The following is a 22,003-nucleotide window of genomic DNA, read 5'->3' as shown; positions in this document are numbered from 1 at the left end:
CCCCCCAACCTAGATTGTAAGCTCTTTTGAGCAGGCCTCTCCTTACCTTGAAGTTCCTCCATCACTTTAATGTATATAATAGCCCTTGCAAAAAGCATGCCCTTTAGTGAATCTGTGAGGTTTTTTTAGAGTGTTAGTATATGGGTGCATGAAACCTCAGTAGAGCCTGGCCAGTCCAGTAAACCATCAACTCAACTGACCAGCCGATAGTTGAGTGAATAGACCCACATGATGCGCACCTTGAATTCAGCATGCTAGCTGGCCCCCTCTCTCCAAAACACAAGATGTAACTTCTGGAAAACTGACTGCAAACTACAACTGGTGTAGCACCTGCCCCCAACATTTCCAGTGTCCAAACTGGGACACCCAAGAAGTGGGTAGAACAGGGGATATGGCCACCAACCCACCTAATCCTAATGGCCACCATATGGGATCTACAGTGGAGGTCTGAGCTGCCACAGCACTGAGCTCCATTGATTTGGCAGCTCCTTGACTCGGTCAAAGGAGATCAGAGGACCTCTCCAACCGGCCCATGAACCTCGCTGCCTACAAAAGTGGGACAGTGAGGCAACTATCCCGGACACCACCAAATCTAGGACTGTTGGGAAGTATGATATAGACATCCTGCTCCACCGCACTGGTTTCTAGTTGAACAATGAAAGTCCTGTTATCCATGCCGCTGTGGATCGTTCTTTACAGTGTGGTTGGCTAGTACGAGAGCTCCAGGGGCTACCGACTCTGCACATGTGCAACAATTGCTTTATATATTGATATATTTGGCAAACCACACTGTATGTATTTTTTTTTTTACTCCTTTTTTCACATTCCCTCCCCCCCCGCTTTAGTGTTACTCCATATTATGCTGCTGGCTATTTTAGCTTTACCTTACCCCAGCATAACATAATTAGGCACATGCATTCCGCACCTCTCATTTTTGATGTCCAAACAGGGATTGTGGCAAGACGTGGAGAGGGCCAGGGCTGTTCCCCATGGTGGCCAGGGACATGGTCTACCACCAACCTTAATTAATAGTCATCTCATGACCCTAGCATAACCAGGTGGCCATATGGGACATGGAGTGAATGTTCTGCAACAGCACAGACCTTTATTTCTCCCTGGCAGTGATATATCCTGGGGCGGCAGGTCCCCCTGCTTCAAAACTGGGGGGATTGATTAACCTCTTGGGTGACTATGGCCATCACCGTGCTGCTCCTCTCTGATCTCCTCAACCAGCCTATTTACACCATGGAGGACATGAAGGCTCTGCACGGCCTCCATAGACTGGAGCATGACTTCAGTCACGATGACATATCCTGGCACTCAGCATCAATAGCCGGTACGCTTCGTGAGGGAGCAGTGAAACCAAGATCTATATGAACATCTCGTTCGCTTTATTTTTGGGATGGTTAGAGGAGATCCATGATGTCCATACCTGGGAACTTCTTCACTCCGGCTACCCGGAGCCTTCCCTTGCGGGACGCGGCCAGGACTGCCCACTGATGTCAGCGGGAGGTTCCCAATAACCTCAGTGAGAGTTCTCACTGATGTTGGGGGCGTTTGTCAGAGTGAAACACCCCATTTAAAGGAAAAATGAGTGGGGAATGGGCGTGTCAAGACCCAGAGAACTGGAGAAGGGATATTTCAACCAGGTATGATGATGTCCCCAAACAGCCCTGCTCCTCCAGTGGAGATGTCCACCTCAGGAGAGTGCTGGGTGGGTGGTGGACACCACAAAAAGCTGTGTGTGTGTAGGGTGACCTTGCTGACCCCTGATTGGCGACCTTGTCAAAGAGCCGCCTGGCACCCATGGACTCACCGGGACTCATGTAAGGGCCGACTCCGTTTGGGCCTCCCAGTAATGACCAGACCTGAGACAGCTGCCCCTTTTGTCCTGTCGTTTTTTTTTTAATACTTACTAGTGGTAAAAAGTGATGGACTTCTAATGCTAACTCTAGTTAACGGTGCGGTTCCACTTACGTTACATTGCATCTTTTTATATAGAACATCAGTAATGCATATTAAGCCAGATATATTGCACTTGATGAAAGTATTATTTCTGGGAAGGGTTAGAGCATTTACCGGTACTAGGAAGAACGGCGATTCTAATATGGCTTTTAATTATGAAAGTGTTACATTTAGCTGAGTAGGTAGAACAGCAGCTTTGAAGGTAGATTTTATAGTTTACATAAACTACGCCATGAATCACTGCTGGCTTTTCTGGATAACTGGATTATCCTTCCATCGAATAGGAGCCTTCAACCCCATTGAGAGCTTTGATCCAGAAACGTCCTTGCAGTATGTCTTGCTGGTTGTGAGGGCTGTTGAGGAGGAGTGGAGACCTCTGGGGAAGGACGTAGGGTGGACATCTCCTGGAATGACAATGGTCCACTCTTATATAGTGGCCCATGTACCATCGTGAGGATTTTTGATGTAGATTCCTCAATGTGTGGCTGCAATATTTTGGATTGTCTGTAGTGAGGAGAGCCGATAATCTGGCATGGCCACGTATAAGGCATTGTTGTAGCCCTCTGCAAACCACCATCTTTTCAGACATTGTATTCTACAAGCAAGTTTACTAATTAAGTTTTTGGCTTCTTATGCATTTTTACCCGGCGTATGTACCAAATATGTGAATTGGGGGGCACAGCTTGTGACATAAAGCGTCACTGGCAGCACGGCACATGTGCACAAATCCTGGACCACATACACTCTAACACATACACTAACACACTCACTCTAACACCATACACTAGTCCACAGTAACACCCTCCAACACTTTCCACTAACACACTTACAGTAACACCGTACGCTGTCACACACACATGCTAATCATATACACTAACAATCTACAGTAGAACGCTCGCACGCACTCTAACACCATGCAGTGATATTCATATATACACAGACATAAGTACTTCTCTTAATTATCTTGAGCAGAGCCTGTGTTCAGTGTAGCCCTCACTCTCTGCCAACAGTCATACTACTACGGCAGGGTCCCGGTCAAGTAACATTGTGTTTTACTTTCCAGCAATAAATTAACAGTAAGTATTCCTGGAAAAGAAAAAAAAATTATGGAAAAGGTGTGGAATGTTGTTTCTAATACTGCATTTATTGATTGTTTGTTGAATTCAGCAGAGTAGGTGGAACATCTCTGAAGGTACATTTTACAGTTTACATAAAACCTCCACTCCTAAACACACCGTGAATCACTGCTGTCTTTACAGCGGAACCGGAATATCCCTCTGGTGAACGGATAATTTCAACCTCATTAAGATCTCTGATGCAGGAACTCTCCTTCTTCACGATGACCCCCTATGTTGCATCTCTTTTATCTGAAGAAGAGACCTCTGAGGTCCTGAAAGCAACACCAACTAAAGACTTGAAATATATATATATTTTATAAGAGTGTATAATATATAATATGAGGAATATACAGGATATAACGGGTTATAAGGACGGGATTAGTTATACGGCCGGAGAGTATATAATATATAATATGAGGAATATACAGGATATAACGGGTTATAAGGACGGGATTAGTTATACTATACGGCCGGAGAGTATATAATATATAATATGAGGAATATACAGGATATAACGGGTTATAAGGACGGGATTAGTTATACGGCCGGAGAGTATATAATATATAATATGAGGAATATACAGGATATAACGGGTTATAAGGACGGGATTAGTTATACTATACGGCCGGAGAGTATATAATATATAATATGAGGAATATACAGGATATAACGGGTTATAAGGACGGGATTAGTTATACGGGGGGAGAGTATATAATATATAATATGAGGAATATACAGGATATAACGGGTTATAAGGATGGGATTAGTTATACGGCCGGAGAGTATATAATATATAATATGAGGAATATACAGGATATAACGGGTTATAAGGACAGGATTAGTTATACGGCCGGAGAGTATATAATATATAATATGAGGAATATACAGGATATAACGGGTTATAAGGACGGGATTAGTTATACGGCCGGAGAGTATATAATATATAATATGAGGAATATACAGGATATAACGGGTTATAAGGACGGGATTAGTTATACGGGGGGGAGAGTATATAATATATAATATGAGGAATATACAGGATATAACGGGTTATAAGGACGGGATTAGTTATACGGGGGGGGAGAGTATATAATATATAATATGAGGAATATACAGGATATAACGGGTACATTTTACAGTTTACATAAAACCTCCACTCCTAAACACACCGTGAATCACTGCTGTCTTTACAGCGGAACCGGAATATCCCTCTGGTGAACGGATAATTTCAACCTCATTAAGATCTCTGATGCAGGAACTCTCCTTCTTCACGATGACCCCCTATGTTGCATCTCTTTTATCTGAAGAAGAGACCTCTGAGGTCCTGAAAGCAACACCAACTAAAGACTTGAAATATATATATATTTTATAAGAGTGTATAATATATAATATGAGGAATATACAGGATATAACGGGTTATAAGGACGGGATTAGTTATACGGCCGGAGAGTATATAATATATAATATGAGGAATATACAGGATATAACGGGTTATAAGGACGGGATTAGTTATACTATACGGCCGGAGAGTATATAATATATAATATGAGGAATATACAGGATATAACGGGTTATAAGGACGGGATTAGTTATACGGCCGGAGAGTATATAATATATAATATGAGGAATATACAGGATATAACGGGTTATAAGGACGGGATTAGTTATACTATACGGCCGGAGAGTATATAATATATAATATGAGGAATATACAGGATATAACGGGTTATAAGGACGGGATTAGTTATACGGGGGGAGAGTATATAATATATAATATGAGGAATATACAGGATATAACGGGTTATAAGGATGGGATTAGTTATACGGCCGGAGAGTATATAATATATAATATGAGGAATATACAGGATATAACGGGTTATAAGGACAGGATTAGTTATACGGCCGGAGAGTATATAATATATAATATGAGGAATATACAGGATATAACGGGTTATAAGGACGGGATTAGTTATACGGCCGGAGAGTATATAATATATAATATGAGGAATATACAGGATATAACGGGTTATAAGGACGGGATTAGTTATACGGCTGGAGAGTATATAATATATAATATGAGGAATATACAGGATATAACGGGTTATAAGGACGGGATTAGTTATACGGCTGGAGAGTATATAATATATAATATGAGGAATATACAGGATATAACGGGTTATAAGGACGAGATTAGTTATACGGCCGGAGAGTATATAATATATAATATGAGGAATATACAGGGATATAACGGGTTATAAGGACGGGATTGGTTATACGGGGGGAGAGTATATAATATATAATATGAGGAATATACAGGATATAACGGGTTATAAGGACGGGATTAGTTATACGGGGGGGAGAGTATATAATATATAATATGAGGAATATACAGGGATATAACGGGTTATAAGGACGGGATTGGTTATACGGGGGGAGAGTATATAATATATAATATGAGGAATATACAGGATATAACGGGTTATAAGGACGGGATTAGTTATACGGGGGGGAGAGTATATAATATATAATATGAGGAATATACAGGATATAACGGGTTATAAGGACGGGATTAGTTATACGGGGGGGGAGAGTATATAATATATAATATGAGGAATATACAGGATATAACGGGTTATAAGGACGGGATTAGTTATACGGGGGAGAGTATATAATATATAATATGAGGAATATACAGGGATATAACGGGTTATAAGGACGGGATTAGTTATACGGGGAGGAGAGTATATAATATATAATATGAGGAATATACAGGGATATAACGGGTTATAAGGACGGGATTAGTTATACGAGGGAGAGTATATAATATATAATATGAGGAATATACAGGATATAATGGGTTATAAGGACGGGGTTAGTTATACGGCCGGAGAGTATATAATATATAATATGAGGAATATACAGAGATATAACGGGTTATAAGGACGGGATTAGTTATACGCGTGGAGAGTATATAATATATAATATGAGGAATATACAGGGATATAACGGGTTATAAGGACGGGATTAGTTATACGGCCGGAGAGTATATAATATATAATATGAGGAATATACAGGATATAACGGGTTATAAGGACGGGATTAGTTATACGGGCCGGAGAGTATATAATATATAATATGAGGAATATACAGGGTATAACGGGTTATAAGGGCGGGATTAGTTATACGGGGGGAGAGTATATAATATATAATATGAGGAATATACAGGATATAACGGGTTATAAGGAGGGGATTAGTTATACGGGGGGAGAGTATATAATATATAATATGAGGAATATACAGAGATATAACGGGTTATAAGGACGGGATTAGTTATACGGGGGAGAGTATATAATATATAATATGAGGAATATACAGGATATAACGGGTTATAAGGACGGGATTAGTTATACGGCCGGAGAGTATATAATATATAATATGAGGAATATACAGGATATAATAGGTTATAAGGACAGGATTAGTTATACGGGGGGAGAGTATATGATATATAATATGAGGAATATACAGGATATAACGGGTTATAAGGACGGGATTAGTTATACGGGGGGAGAGTATATAATATATAATATGAGGAATATACAGGGATATATAACGGGTTATATGGATGGGATTAGTTATACGGGATGGAGAGTATATAATATATAATATGAGGAATATACAGGGATATAACGGGTTATAAGGACGGGATTAGTTATACGGCCGGAGAGTATATAATATATAATATGAGGAATATACAGGGATATAACGGGTTATAAGGACGGGATTAGTTATACGGCCGGAGAGTATATAATATATAATATGAGGAATATACAGGGATATAACGGGTTATAAGGACGGGATTAGTTATACGGCCGGAGAGTATATAATATATGAAGAATATACAGGATATAACGGGTTATAAGGACGGGATTAGTTATACGAGGGAGAGTATATAATATATAATATGAGGAATATACAGGATATAACGGGTTATAAGGACGGGATTAGTTATACGCGTGGAGAGTATATAATATATAATATGAGGAATATACAGGGATATAACGGGTTATAAGGAGGGGATTAGTTATACGGGGGGAGAGTATATAATATATAATATGAGGAATATACAGGATATAACGGGTTATAAGGACGGGATTAGTTATATGGGGGAGAGTATATAATATATAATATGAGGAATATACAGGGATATAACGGGTTATAAGGACGGGATTAGTTATACGGGGGAGAGTATATAATATATAATATGAGGAATATACAGGGATATAACGGGTTATAAGGACGGGATTAGTTATACGAGCATGAGAGCATATAATAATTTTTTTATTAAATTAATTACATTTTTTTTTTAAATATGAAAAACTTTGATACCTATCATTGGTGCTACGAAAAAAGAAGTCTTCGTTAGTAAAGCCAGTATTACGTGTATTCTCTTGTATCGTATGACATCTACAAAAGGAACGCATTAATCAAACTTGCTGATTTTGATCAGGAATAATAACCGGGGTGGAACTTGATCAATCATATTCGAGCGACAGTCTAGTAATTATATGGTGCTGCTTGTTTTTCTAAGAACTTATTTGAAAGTCAGCAGTTTGTCGCAGGGTGCAGGGTGGGGTAGGTATTGGCTTTATGTTATGTTAAAACAAAGAAAGCCTGTTTCCTACCGGCAAGGCCTGTTCCTCCCCTAACTCCCCACGCCTGCTCCATTTTAATTTGGTACAAACGGTGAGACATCGCTTTTTAATCCGGTTCACCCGGCAGATACAGTGACACCTACATGGATCGAGAATATTGATCAAGGGGGGTAATTATGAAATAGCTTTGGGGCAGTTGGAGAACGTCAACACCTCACAAGGAGCCTGCCCGTGGATTCCTGAGATGGAACTTGATGAACAATAATACTATTTATCATCCTGAGCGGTGACGCCCCAGGACCAAGCCAGAGCAGCGCTGTCCTTACTTCTAGATATCATGATATGATGTCATATACCGGCACCCCACTTTCAAAGGATGCCCGGTGGAGTCCAAAACCGTGAAGGATGGCGCCAACTCAGCAGAGTTGTCCATAGGGTCCATTGAGTAGTGGCAATGCAGGGAGCCCCGGTCCTGCAGCCCTAGACCTAGTTGGCCTAGGCCAGAATACGTCACCGATTGTGAGCTCGACATTAAAGCACCCCATCCCTAACTTAATATCAAAACAGTGTCTCTACGAGACGGAGCTAAGAGCAGTATTAGAAACACTTTACTAGTGCCGTTGGATGCATTATTTTTGCTGGGAACACTTAAAAGTCATGTGACATGCACTAATAAGCTATTGTTGTCATAATAACTAAAAAATCCACTTAAAAGTTTCTGTGTTGTTTTTTTTTTATTGTGAAAGAAGACCTTTACAACACCAGACCATGTTTATTCTTTGGATTTTGTTTCACACATCTGGATTTCACACCAGACATGTATACATTTTGCCAGTGCCGCCATCAAAGGGGGTACAACCAGTACCCATATATATATATGAACTCCTGGCAAGGTGCCTCACTCATATGCTATGGCCATTTCTTTGGCACTTATGGCCTTTACTATGCTTGTCCGGGCCTTTGAGGGTTTCGGGGCCCAAATGACTCCTTTTTTGGGAATTGGCACTCGGTGGCCGAGGATTGGAGCCTGGTGGGCCATTACTGTAGACTAGGGCATGGTGATCTCACTGGGAGATTTGAGGTCTGATGGACCCATTGCAAATATTGAGCGGGACGGTGGGAGGAAAATGGGGTGGGGCAGTGGGAGGGGCATGGGTGAGGAAGTGGGAGGAGCATGGGTGGAACTGGGTCTTTAGGTTTGTACTGGGCACCATGATTTCTGATGGCGACCCTGGTTTTTGCATTTCAAAGCGGCCATTTTTTAAGTAAAACTTTTATTGCGTATGCAAGAGAGCCATAACTTCCGAGGGTCAAGAAGGGCAGTTGTTTTGTAAATGAAATTCTTGAACCTTATATTAAACCAAAACACTAGGACTAAGTCTTCAAATATACTAGTTTTCTAACATCTCTAAACCTTAGTGAACTCAAACCATGCATATTATTATCAGGCTCTCATCATGCTTGTCACGATTAATTGGATGTTACATTAATGATGATTGCGCATGCTGATACATTGATGTACGTAAAGATAAATATCTTCTTGGTACTAAAATGGTATTTCGGTATGAGTTTTAGAACTGGATTTTGACACATCAGAGTGACGCAATAACAAACACGGGAATGATACATACTGAAATAATTACTTGCAGGAATTTTTGTTTTCCTCCCCGAGCACACATTTTAAAAAGGTGACTGTTATAATTAAATTTCTTTGTTATTTCATCATATTCATTCACCAAAATAAAAGCATGTATGTAACGTATGTAAGCAACAATGCAAAGATCTGTTTCCAACTAAGCGGATTTTGACACCACCTAGTGGTCACGTCTATTATTGCAAAAAACACCTGCAGGGCCGTACACTGTATTATAGCTAGCGGAGGGCTAGCACCTTCTGGCCTGGGAGGCGAGTGGCCCCCTGGTAACTTACCTAACCCCTTGGAAACTAATATCCGCACTAGAACATACATTTAATCCAATCAATTAATAAGCTATTTTCTGTTAAGTTTGTTTAGGTCACCCCTTTCCTAATAAAGCAATTTATTCAAACATGCACCATGCATTACTGCAGGTGAACAGCAGGTGGCGCTAATAAATAGGAGTTGAGTTTTTTTTTAGCATTATTATTCCATCATGTAACAGCAGGTTCCGTGGCGCTATTAATAGGGGGATTGTGAAAATTAACAATAACATTAAAATTGAATACAATTGGACAACAAGAATAACACACATTACTGCATAATGGTACAGTGAGAGAAAAAGCCCATTCTCTTGTCGTCTTGCTGCCCTCAAAAGACTACGAACTTCCTTGATGACATCAGACACCTTAAATACAAGAAAACGTTTTCTTGCTGACTTTAAGATGAATAAACTTAGCCCTATAACCTGAACCGTACGACCGACTCAGTGTTGAGCATATATGCGAATTGTGTATTTTGCAGATCAAGTAAACCATAAAGCTTTATTTTTTTTAACTAATATCTAGTTTAATTATGCTCTTTTACTAGTTGGGGATGTTGCAATATACAGTTTGGCCAGATGGTGGCGCCAGCAACCTTCCTTCTCTCCAGTTTTCTTTCTTGCTACAGCTAGATAACAAAAAATAAAGGCCATATACATCAACTTAAACACAGTTTGAGGTTCGTGCTCTTCATTTTCCCCCATCAGATCCCCACTTTCTCCCCATCTCTCACACCCCCTCCTGACACTATCTACCCCCTCTCCCCCTTCTTACACCATCCAAGCCCTCTCACACACTATCTACCCTCTCCCTACCCCCCTTCTCACACTATCTATCCCCCTTCTCACACTTTCTACCCACTCTCCACCCCCCTTCTCACTAGCTACCCACTCGCTACCCCCCTTTCTCACTAGCTACCCACTCGCTACCCCCCTTCTCACTAGCTACCCCCCCCTTTGTAGTTCACTTACCCTGCAGTCCTGTGGCGAGGCCTCTGTGATGTCATATGCCGGCACTCAGGGTGAAGCGCCGGCACCGAGACAGAAACTCACGCTCCCGCCACTGCAGTCTGGGCAGCGTTGAGGCGGGTGGCGGCGGGGAGCAGAGGAGACCGAAGGACACCGAGCGGTTGCTGAAAACGACCACTCGGCACCCCTCTCTCTCCTCCTGCGGCGTTTCTATTGGGGGAGTTCCTACGGCCCTGGGGGGATTTCTTAATTATCGCCCCCCGCATGAGTTACTGGGGGGGATCTGTCCCCCCGTCCTCCCCGGTTCCTACGCCCATGCTTAGAATGTTTGCTGCGTATGAGGGTATCACAGTGTTCTACAGCCCTACAAGCTTCAAAAGCCAAATAAAAGCAAATAAAATTAATCATTTGCCTTCTACACACTCGCATGTGGCCATATCTCCTAGCGAGTATCATTGTAAGTCCATTTGTGTATCTTTTTAACCCCAGCGTCCATATCTTCAAAGAATTTTGAATATGCAATCAATGCTCATCTAGAAACAAGCCCAGACAGGCCGCCTGAGACATTGGGAAAATGTGTGCATTATAAAAAAAAAAATAAAAAAAAGTGTAATATATAAGGGAGTGTGAAAAAATAAATTAATAAAAAAAAATAAAACAATAAAATAGCAAAAAAAAACAGCTTTAAAATCATTAGGGAATACAATTCTTGTGTTATTTTTCAGTCCATTTTAACTTATAACCAACCATGTTAGTGGAGCCCACGTTTTTGTTTTTTTTTGTATCCCAAATGAAACTTGTTATATTTTATTAAAAAAAAATAAAAAAAAATAATGTATCATATATATTATTATTTATGTATCATTAATGGCATTTGGAATGCTCAAGATTTGGAGAGGTAAACGCTCTAAGCTCACACAATAGGTCCCTGTGCCACAAAGCCATGGGGCAAATCGCCTTCTTGGTGCACCCCTGCAAGTAAGATTTATATAGCTTTATTTACAAATAATTACATTATTTTTTTATTTAATCTTTTTTTTTTTACATTTTATTGATGTAAAAATAATATTTAATTATTTGATTTCATTTAATTGAGTAATTAATTGATTTTGAGTGAGTGATACTTAGCATCTAAAAAAAAATTAAAAATTGAAATTAAATAATTGTCTAAATATTTTCGAAAACTCTTACAGCCGGTTTACCAGCAATTCGCCAAAAAAATCCAAAATGTCACGCCTGCGGGCACGCAAATTATATTTTCTATTAGCTGCTATTATTCTATGAAAATAACACCTGTGAAAGGCTTTTTAAAAGAGCTGTAAAATATTTTATTGGTTTACGCAGGTAATTCCACGTCTTTTATACTTTATTATGCCTAGAAAGCATAAAATTGAAACGCTAGGCAGACAAACAGATTTATTTTTATCGACTAAACTTTCCAACAGTAAGCATTCGTAGAAAGTAAGATTATAGCAGATCAAGGGACGGATATTGTTCTTGACCGGGTCAGAGCCAGTTTCACAAACTTATATATAAGAAAACAACCCTTGAAAACTTGATGTGGGGTACTTGAGGGGTTGTTCTCAAGATGGTTGTCCAGGTGGTTCCCATCGTTTGAATCTGGCCCTCGGAACGTCCATCAGGCCCATTGTGTTCCATCAATGGCCTTCTAGAATTCGACATAGTAATGGAATTCGATCCTTTACATGAAAGGTTGCACAGCCTCGGCTAAGAAGATTAACCTGATCCCAGTTAATTGGCCTACTGAAGGACAACTGAAGGACAACTGAAAAGAAAGATTAGACAGAGGACTGAAGGACAACTGAAAAGAAAGATTAGACAGAGGACTGACAGATGCTGAATAATGTGGAAGAGTTCTATTATAGGATATTGCCTGTCCTAAGATTACTGAAGGTTAAAACCAGGCCTACTAGATGGGTGGAATGGTTCCTTACTGCAGTCAACGTCTCTGTTTCTAAGTGTTACCCCATTACGCTATTGGTCGATCACCCCAACTGGCCCATTAACTCTATGGACGGCTGTGCCGGCTGCTCTCTGGTGCCGTACGTCCTTAAAAGTTGGACGTTTGGGATATAACACGATCTCCTGGTGCTCAGCAGTAAGGAGGAGGCCTGCGTTGGACGCAGGTAGTCACCCCAGGAATTGACCAACGTGTACTCATTGGGAGGTCAGGGAAGATCCTCTGTTCTCCTTAACAGGCCCATAATTCCCACTGCTGACAGTTCTGCATCTCAGATGACCTTAAAATGGGACTGTCCCAGGAAAAACAAGGCACCCTCTCCCTTGGTCCTGTCTGTGTCCCCCGGTGTTATCCCCCTAGTCCTTTCTGTACCCGTTCCTCACAGCCTTCTCTACCCTTCTTTTCTATTCAAGCCACTGTTTGTTCATTTTGGGGATTTTTACTTTTACTCAATGCCATACAGTTTTACTTAGTGTAAGAAGTAGATAGTAAGAAGGTGGTGGATATGTGGAACATCCTCCGAGCAGATTTGAGGTCCACAGGTTTTTTTCAGTATTGATATCTCTGGCATTGCAAGGCCAGAAAATGTGTTTCATACATTGATAGCATTTGTAATAAACAAAAATGAAAAACAAATGTTCCCTAAAAGCGTCTAGATAATTGGCACACCCTTTATGTGCTGATCCTCTAACAAATCTGCAGAGGAGAGATGGAATAGTGCACTCAATATTTATTTCAACATCTATTAGAATAAACAAACAGATTCCGCTTTCTTCTCATTTTCAGCGTACAGATATGACTCGCGGAAATGATGAATGGAATCTTCACTTGCCAGCGTAATCTGCTCCGCTTTCCCTGTGGCCTTCACCATCAGTGCCTTTCCCCCCATGGACTTCACTTTGAGGGCCTTTCTCCTCGTAGCCTTTACTTCCAGAACCTTTCTCCTCATAGCCTTTACTTCCAGAACCTTTCTCCTCATAGCCTTTACTTCCAGAACCTTTTTCCTCGTGGACTTTGCTTTCATGGCCTTTCTCCTCTTGGCCTCCACTTTCTGAGCCTTTCTCCCCATGACCTCCACTTACAGAGCCTTTCTCCCCATGACTTCCACTTTCCGAGCCTTTCTCCCCATGACCTCCACTTTCCGAGCCTTTCTCCCCTTGGCCTTTATTTTCAGGACCTGGTCCCTCATGGCTTTTGCTCCCATGGTCTTGGACTCCATGATCTTCTTGGCGACAGAAATCTAATGGAAAGACAAACCATCACAAATTAAAACAAGCCAAGGTTTTGTGGCATCACCATTGCACTGGATATTATGATATGAAATGATATTCTCCTCAGATCGTACTGTTATGGCGCATTTGAGACGTTCTCAAACACACAAGGAGATTGTTAGGACTTGTTTAGTAGACCCCACACAGTGATGGTCTAAGTGAGATTATGGACATGATCTTGGCCTACAGAAGATCTGGGGTTTGTAGAAAAATGTGGCATGGGATTGGTGTAAAATTGACCAATAGTGCAGCACTACCAAAAATGGTGGATATTCGTTATACCTTGAAAAGGCGTTGGTTTAGACTCTTGGCATTCTTGGACCTTGGCACCGGCTAGAAGATAAAGAATAGATTAAAAAAGAAAACCATCAAATTTTCTCAGCACTCTACGAAGGCAGGATGACCAGGTGTGTCTGTTTTCAGTGGAATTGTGCCCAAAAGTGTTCCAGGCAAAAAGCACGAGCGAGCAAAATCAAAGTACAAACGTTTTCATATACAGCCATACATTAAAGGGATTTAGCACAGTACAGGAAGGAGAAATATTAGGACTAGAAGTATTTTTCAAATGAGGAGAGATGTTACAACAAGAGACCATCATCTCAGACTAGAGGGTTAGAGGCTTAGAGGAGGTTTTACTTTACTGAGTGGGTGGTAAATAAGTGGAACAGCTTCCAAGCAGAAGTGGTAGAGGGTAATACAGTGAGGGGGTTTAAACATGCATGGGATAGGCATACGGCTCCTGAATCTAAGACAAGACCAACGATTAAGGTCTGGAAAAAAAAAATGGCGACTAGATGGGGCTTGGGTCTTCAAGCTACATCGCTCCGTTGATGGGTTCTTCCATGATTGCTTTATGATAAATAAACCTGCTAGTAGTTATGATTGGTGAAGTTCCATACAATGATTCTAATACATTATTATTGGAAAGATTTACTTACGGTCCTGTTCTTTTGACTGGCTCGGTTTCTGGTGTCCACCTTTAGTTCCAGGCATGTCTATGGATCTATGGATGGAGTTGGAAGTCACGAGATGGACACTGTGGCTTTCCACCTCTGCTTATTTTTCATCTTTTTATACCATCTTCCAGCCTAATTTTTAATGAGTAAGCAGGTATGATGTATGTGCAAGCAGGGTACGAGCCAATGGGATTGGAGCCTGACCATCTTTAAGCGAGGACTCCGAAATCCTTTAATTTCTGTAATTATGTGTTAACCTGAAAGGAAAGGCATGTTTGATCTGTTTTTGAAAAGTCATAATAATGACTTATTTTTGTGGAGAAAAAAAAGAGGATAATTTAAGAAGCATCATAAAGGCTTTTTTTGCCGGACTCGACCGAGTTATTCTTTTATGTCTCGGATATTTAAATTGGGGACGCAAACTTTTATTTTTGTATATGTTGGTTAGTCTGGAAGCAGGGCCAGACTTGCGAAGATGAGGCGGGCCCAGAACTTTTAGGCCAACGGCTGCCTGATGACTTAAGTGCGGTTGACGGCTGGATATGTGGGGCCACACTTTTATGCTCATGTATCGTGTACTTATACACACTTGCTAACACACGCACACACACATACTAACTCCACACACAAAAACATTCCTACACATACTCTCATATTTACATATAGAGACAGGAGGGGGCAGGTAGCTTCCGCTCCCATTGTGGCCCTCACATGCTGCCACCTTATGAGGCCTGGGAAGTTACCTCATCTCCTGGCTCTCAAACTCAGTGTGCTGGGACTAAGGGACACAATGCGGCGGTCCAGAGGTATCCCGGCCCAGACATGTGTTTGGAGGGGGTTGCCAACACCATTGTTCATGTTGATGGAGGCCATGGGGGCCTTCATCGTGCCAGTGTTCACTACTGGTTTCAGACCAAATGGTATTCTTGATATGGGAACCATAGACACCGTAACTCCAACCCTGACCTCACACAAACCCATCTACTGTGTTACAGGCATCAAAGCGAGAAGATAATACAACCAATTACCGTGATCATCATACAAAAGTACAGAGTGAATCACAGTCATTTTCATGTCATTTCTTTTTTTTTTTTCATTAACTCTTTCTTCTGGCAAATTAAACCTGATTTACCGGTTTTGGTCTTGTAGCGAATCTACACAGGGGTTTGATTCTCTAAAAAGAACACGTAGAAGCATGGGAACTGCCAGCTTATGGACGCAACCACTGCACTTATATCTCTTCGACATCTCAGATACATAAGGGGGGAAAGGTCCCAATGCCATCCTTTCCACAGTACAAAAGGGGGAAAAGGTTTCTATAAACTATAGTGATATATATTGTAGATTATAATATTAAGGATTAAGAAAAATTTGTGCATATTTTTTCATGGGGTGTAAAGGAGGTAGGTAAGCATTGGATAAAGCAAGCAGGGTGCTGGGTTGTATGGTCAGTGGCATGATTAGCAGGAAGAGAAAGGTGGTTCTGATACTTTGTAGATCTCTGGTCCGACCTCACCTAGAGTGTTGGGTACAGTTCTGGAGACCTCATCTCCATCTCATATAGATGTTCTGGAGAAGGAGGACAACTAAAATCCTGGGTTTGCAGGATAACTCATATCAGAAGAGACTAAAAGAGCTCAGTTTGTACGGCTTGGAAGAAAGAAGAGAGAGGGACGATGTGATTTAAGTACTTAGAGGATTTTACAAAGTACCTGAAGGCGCTGGAGATCTATAGCCATTCTTGGTCAAGTAAATCTTGAGGCCTATCAGAAGGCATCGTATTTACTTTTGTCGGATCTTATTAATGTCACTGCGTAATATGAATTTGGAGGTTTCTTTTTAAATGTTGACAATGTTGAAGACTTAACTACAGCTTCTATTTTTAATACCATAAAAGACCAGTGATATACTTTATAATATGTGCAAAAATATTATTTCAGTATCCAGTAATACCTTTTTGTGATAAAATGTACTTTTAAGGCTAAGCTTTAAATAATATAAATAATAATAATAATAATAATAATAATAAATCCTTTGTTTTAACTTTGCATAATATCCATTATTTTTTTTTATTTATTTTTTTTATATATTTTTTAGGTTGCACAGGTCGCCATCCTTCCATCTTGCATAAGATGTGTTTACTTACATGCTGGAACCCTACAATTTATTCAACGAGATTCATTTTTAATTGTTTCTGGGTGGGGCGCCAATAAATAATCAAAATAGAAATAATAAGATGAAATGTAGCCTTCATCTGCTCTATGGCACACCTTTATGTGAAGGCTTCAACCATGAAGGGTGTGATAACTGGCCAGGAAATTCATGGAGACGCCTAAATAATATCATTAAAGGCGAGCGCTTGCAAAGAAGTTATATTTATAGTTTTTTTTTTAATACACTCTATTTTTTATCGAACACCCTATATGTTTATATCATATCCCTTATTTTTTTTCTTTCGTTCTACACTTTTAATACATTCTGTAAGGTTCTTTTTTTTATTATTTTTTTTTATTTTTCTTTTTTTATTTAAAATTTTTTTTTTATTATTTTATTTTGTATTTTTTTTTTACTCAATAGAAAAAAAAATCTCTGCTTTTTTAAAAATGTTGCTAAAAAAAAAAGTGCAATAGAATTTTTTAGAGACACAGTAGAGAAAATGGTTTCACCATGAGAATAAATTTAATTTGTAAAAGAGAACAATTTAACAGTTCTTAAATTATATGTCGTATGGGTAGACAATGATTAGTAGATCCCAGTTGATTTCAGCTTCCATAATTGAGGTTTGGACCCTCTCGAGATGGATTTGTTGCCCGGGTCGAAGCTTCTTACTTTTTGCAATGACCACCGCCGCTCCCACCTCCGTGTCCTCCATGACCTCCATGACCTCCATGACCTTGTCCTTGCTGTTGCTGTTGGCAAGGATCAGGGGGGCATGGATCTGAAGAAGAACAAAAACAAAATGACCATTACGACCCGTTACATGAACAGAAAACTCAGTCTATTACGTGATCTTTGTTTATATATGTTGTGTATTTGTCACAAACGTATTGTATAAAACCTTCATGGTATGCTTTTGGAAATTTTAAATTAATTTTCTTATTTTGTTAATTGCTTATAAACTAGAAAGATGCTCATGTTTTTATATCATTTTTATTCATTCATTTTTTATGGTTTTATTTTATTTTTTCCCCCAAAAAAATATTAACCGTAGCAAAATAAGACAAAATATTCACCCCCCTCTAACAATTATTCTAAGTATTTCTTGATGCCTTCTAAATCAATGCTATGACACGCTCTGTAAGTATCGATTAAACATCTCATACGATACCTTTGCATTGTACAATAGGACACGGGTCAACGATTATGTCGCAAGCTGAAATGGGGGAAAACAAATGTATTAAAGCACACGGTATCCATAATTTTACGGCCAACAATGCAACGACATGACTGGGTTTGAAGAGCATTTACGTTCCCACCTCAACTGATGTGTGGCGCCAAAATATTGAATGTATATCGCTTTATCTAAAGATTTCACCAAATATAACAAGATATTCACCATATATTCTCTATCTCACCAGATATTCATGGAATAGATAATGTGGTTCCTTGGCGTTTCTTTGAAGAACATGCTCCATATCTCAAGCCCTTCCATTGGGAACGTTGTAGGTACAACACACAAGCATTCTTACTTAAAGACCAACACGTTCCATGTTCTCATTAAAGAGAAAGCATTCTAGATCACAGATATATCACACTTTAAGCATCGGCCTCTACTGCACAATGTAGGATGTAGCCGTACATCAGATCAGAAGAACCTAACATAGTCTGGATTGAAACCTGAGGTCACCAGAAGCTACGATGAAGAACGCTTGGTTAATCCAAAATGTTGTCATCGTTTTGACATCATGTTGGAATACAAGCAGAAAAAGCTGTAGATCTTTAAAAAAAACTTACGATCTTTGCACTGTTGCTGTCCATGTCCACCACCACCTCCGCCGCCGCCGCCACCACCACCACCGCTGCCACCTTTTGCAGACATGTTGACCTGTAGATCTGAGTCGGTTCAAAGATGCTCCAGATGTGCCGACTAGGCTCACTGACGCTGCTTATATACAAAATTCGATGTTGTTCCCAAACAATTGCGCAATATACCCCATCGGCACAGCGACCAATAGGATCCCTACGTGTCCTATAATTAAATGGAAATGGATTCATAACAAAGATTATTTGCATACCCGGAGGGAAGGGTGTGATCTCACTAAAAATTTATAATGACATAGATCGTTTATCCCATATGTGAATCATTTATTAGCATGATTATATGTAATTAAAATGTGACCTAAAATATTGAACCAATAGGCTCATGACATCAGCATATTTTTTGGGGCTAGCTTAAAAATATCATGCTTTTTTGTTTTTCTTATGGATCTGTGAGCGGCAAGCTTTGATAATGCTGGAATCCTCCACTTCAGCCTTAGAATTTTATGACGGATTAGAACCATTTGGCCCGTATAGTCATGTTCTAAGGGGCCAAATCCATCCATTCCATAGTATCTATACTATAGGGTAGGATTTTAATACTTCTGGCTAAAGTGGTTTGTATAAGCGAGGGGGGGTTATACATTTTACATGTAGTGGTAGGGCAATGGGCTTTTTTTTTTTTTTTTAAATATTATTATTAATTTGTTTTCAACATTTTATTTAGTTATATATTATTTTTTTGCACTCTGTGTGATATGACCTCTCGTACAGCCTATGTATGCCACTGATTTATTTATTTCTCCATTTTTATATTTCCTATTCCCTTAGTGAGAAGAGGGAGAAATTTTGTTTCTATTCACCGTGTTTCCCCCCGCACTGATCACAATGTGATTAGCGAGCAGGAGTCCACTGACTTTTATTGCCGATTGCAATGCATACGATCAGCCACCAGGGGGAGCAATCGAAGAGACTCGGATTTTGCTGAAAAGCAATGTGTGCCTACAACATCCATAACAGTCAATGGAGAAAGCAATGCATCCTCCTACCATTAGATGTCGCTGGTGTCACAAAGTAGTATAAACAGGCTCCCAATGCGACCAGCAGCAACATACTGCCTTTCTGCTTGTTTTCGTTTTTCCCCATCTCTTTTGGGTATCTTGACAGATATATTTACTGTCGGCCCTCCTGGCATCGGGTGGACCTCACACCTTGGGTACTTATGGGTAGGGGAAGTATAGGTTGGTTTGTTTATTTTGCTTTGTTGCTACTTAGATGCAACTGAAAATGAGATGAAGGAGTGAAGGTGGAGACACAGGAGCACTGGGAAAGAATGGAGTGGACTGTGAAGAACCCTGTCTGATCTTCACTGTTATTATTATTATTATATTTATGTGTACCCTGTTTGAATGTGGCTGCATCTCCGGCCTTCAAAGAGACGATCCTATAATCTGGCTGGGGCTCTTAATCACCCAGCACAGCCCTGTCTGCCCAGACGGCACCCGCACTACAGGGGGGATAACACAGGTGGGGGAACCCATTGTATCCCTTAATCCCCTCACCTGATACATCCCCTGTATACTGATGGGATTTGTGAGGGGATGTGGTTGATGGTTGAAGTTCTGTCTCATGATTGAGGGGATTGCTGGTCTGTGACTGCTTTCTTCGGACAGCCATAGCGTGTCCGCTTACTGGCAGAGGGAAGGAGCTGACAGGCGGATGTGTCCAGTCTGGGGCACAGGACGATCCGTCACATTGGTGGCAGCGGTGGGATCTACTCCTTCCAGACCAGAGCAGACCAAAGCAACTAGACGCAGAACAAAGTTATACCCTGGCGAGGAAGAGCCAAACGGATCCACAGATGGAGTGGATTGAACAGTCACCGGGATGCGGGGTGACTTGGAGGGGAGTCGAGACCCTCGAATCGGAGACTCCAGTATGGGAGTTTGAGAGACGGACCCGAGCCCGGCTCGTGAGATGGAGAGCGGCCCTAGAAAAGTGGAGCCCCCACCAAGGTACACATCTGCCCACCCTAGAACAACGAATCAGGGACCAGGTGAATGGGAGGCTCTACTTGTTCAGGGGACCTGCGACTCCAGGTGAGGTTGCAGAGCTAGAGAGGCTGGTCCGACAGGAGATTGAGCTCGAAGAGGAGTACCGAGCCATATACTGGGAAGCCCGAGGCCCGCAGCGAAAATCCAGAAAGCCCCATTCTCCGGAAGGGATGGATGTTGGCGGCCCTGGCCTGTTGTGGGAGGCATTCGAGGAAAGGGGTTTCTTTGGCAGTGGCAACATGGACCGATGGTGGGACATTAGTGACAAGCGCCGGAGAGCCCTGCCGCCCACTGCAACAAGTGAACTCCTTGAGAGACTAGTAGACAGAGAATGGTGCCTCGAGGCAGAATACATGGCGCTATTCGAGGGGAGCTACGCCCTGCAGTGTGAGCCGACAGATGTCACAGAGCGAGCTCCGGAGGCCGCTCATTGTAATTGGCAAGCCTCCGGACTTGAAGGTTCAGCCACTCTGCCCCTGGTATTGCAGCCAGAGCCCGAAGAGGTGAAAGTGGGCAATCACTTTTGGGAGGAAGTCTTCCAGGCGATTATGGACCACATGCAGTCACCGGAATTTGAGGCAGCGGTCTATGGGTTTCCACTAGAGGCGGCAGAAGCGCAGACAACAGGGCAGAGGGACGCTGTTCTCTACCCAGCACCATGCACCCCTCCTACTCCGGCTGAAGCGCCGGCAGCGGGGCAGAGTGCCGCTGGCCTCTGCCCGCCCCACAGTGAAAGGGCCCTGCCTGCTAGCAGGGACCCACCAGGGCAGTGCGATGCGATCCTCTGCCCAGCACCGCAAAATGCCAGACCGGCAGAAGAGCCGGCGACGGGGCAGAGTGCTGCTGGCCTCTACTCATCCCCCAGCACAGTGTTCCCGCCGGCTAACGAGGACCAACCAGAAGTGCTGGCACCCGGAGAGAGAGTCGCTGACCTCTGTCCTTCACCAGCAATCCTCGCTCTGGCTGAAACGCCGGCAACAGGGCAGAGTGCTGCTGGCCTCTGCCCGCCCCACAGCGAAGGGTCCCCACCTGCTAGCAGGGAACCACCAGCGAAATTGCTGGCCACAGGGCAGAGTGACGTTGTTCTCTGCCCAGCACCAT

The 22,003-nt window shown here is 41.5% G+C and overlaps 1 protein-coding gene across 4 annotated transcripts; it reads right to left on the bottom strand.

Moving 5' to 3' along the window:
* Positions 1–13,358: 13,358 nt before the first annotated feature.
* On the bottom strand, positions 13,359–14,911 carry LOC128468832 (uncharacterized). Of its 4 annotated transcripts, none has more exons than XM_053450652.1 (4): positions 14,853–14,911; positions 14,197–14,247; positions 13,641–13,868; positions 13,359–13,610 (listed from the first exon to the last, which is right to left on the bottom strand). In XM_053450652.1, the coding sequence occupies exons 1-4, from the start codon at positions 14,905–14,907 to the stop codon at positions 13,468–13,470; spliced, it is 477 nt and encodes a 158-aa protein (XP_053306627.1). In that variant the 5' UTR covers positions 14,908–14,911; the 3' UTR covers positions 13,359–13,467. The 4 variants fall into 4 exon arrangements, with proteins under 4 accessions (XP_053306627.1, XP_053306626.1, XP_053306624.1 ...); XM_053450651.1 differs by having other exon boundaries at positions 13,359–13,715; positions 13,746–13,868; XM_053450649.1 differs by having other exon boundaries at positions 13,359–13,868.
* Positions 14,912–22,003: the final 7,092 nt, after the last annotated feature.

This window comes from Spea bombifrons, chromosome 11 (assembly GCF_027358695.1).
Source record: "Spea bombifrons isolate aSpeBom1 chromosome 11, aSpeBom1.2.pri, whole genome shotgun sequence".
Taxonomy (NCBI): Eukaryota; Metazoa; Chordata; class Amphibia; order Anura; family Pelobatidae; genus Spea; species Spea bombifrons.
This window is presented reverse-complemented; position numbering and strand designations above follow the sequence as displayed.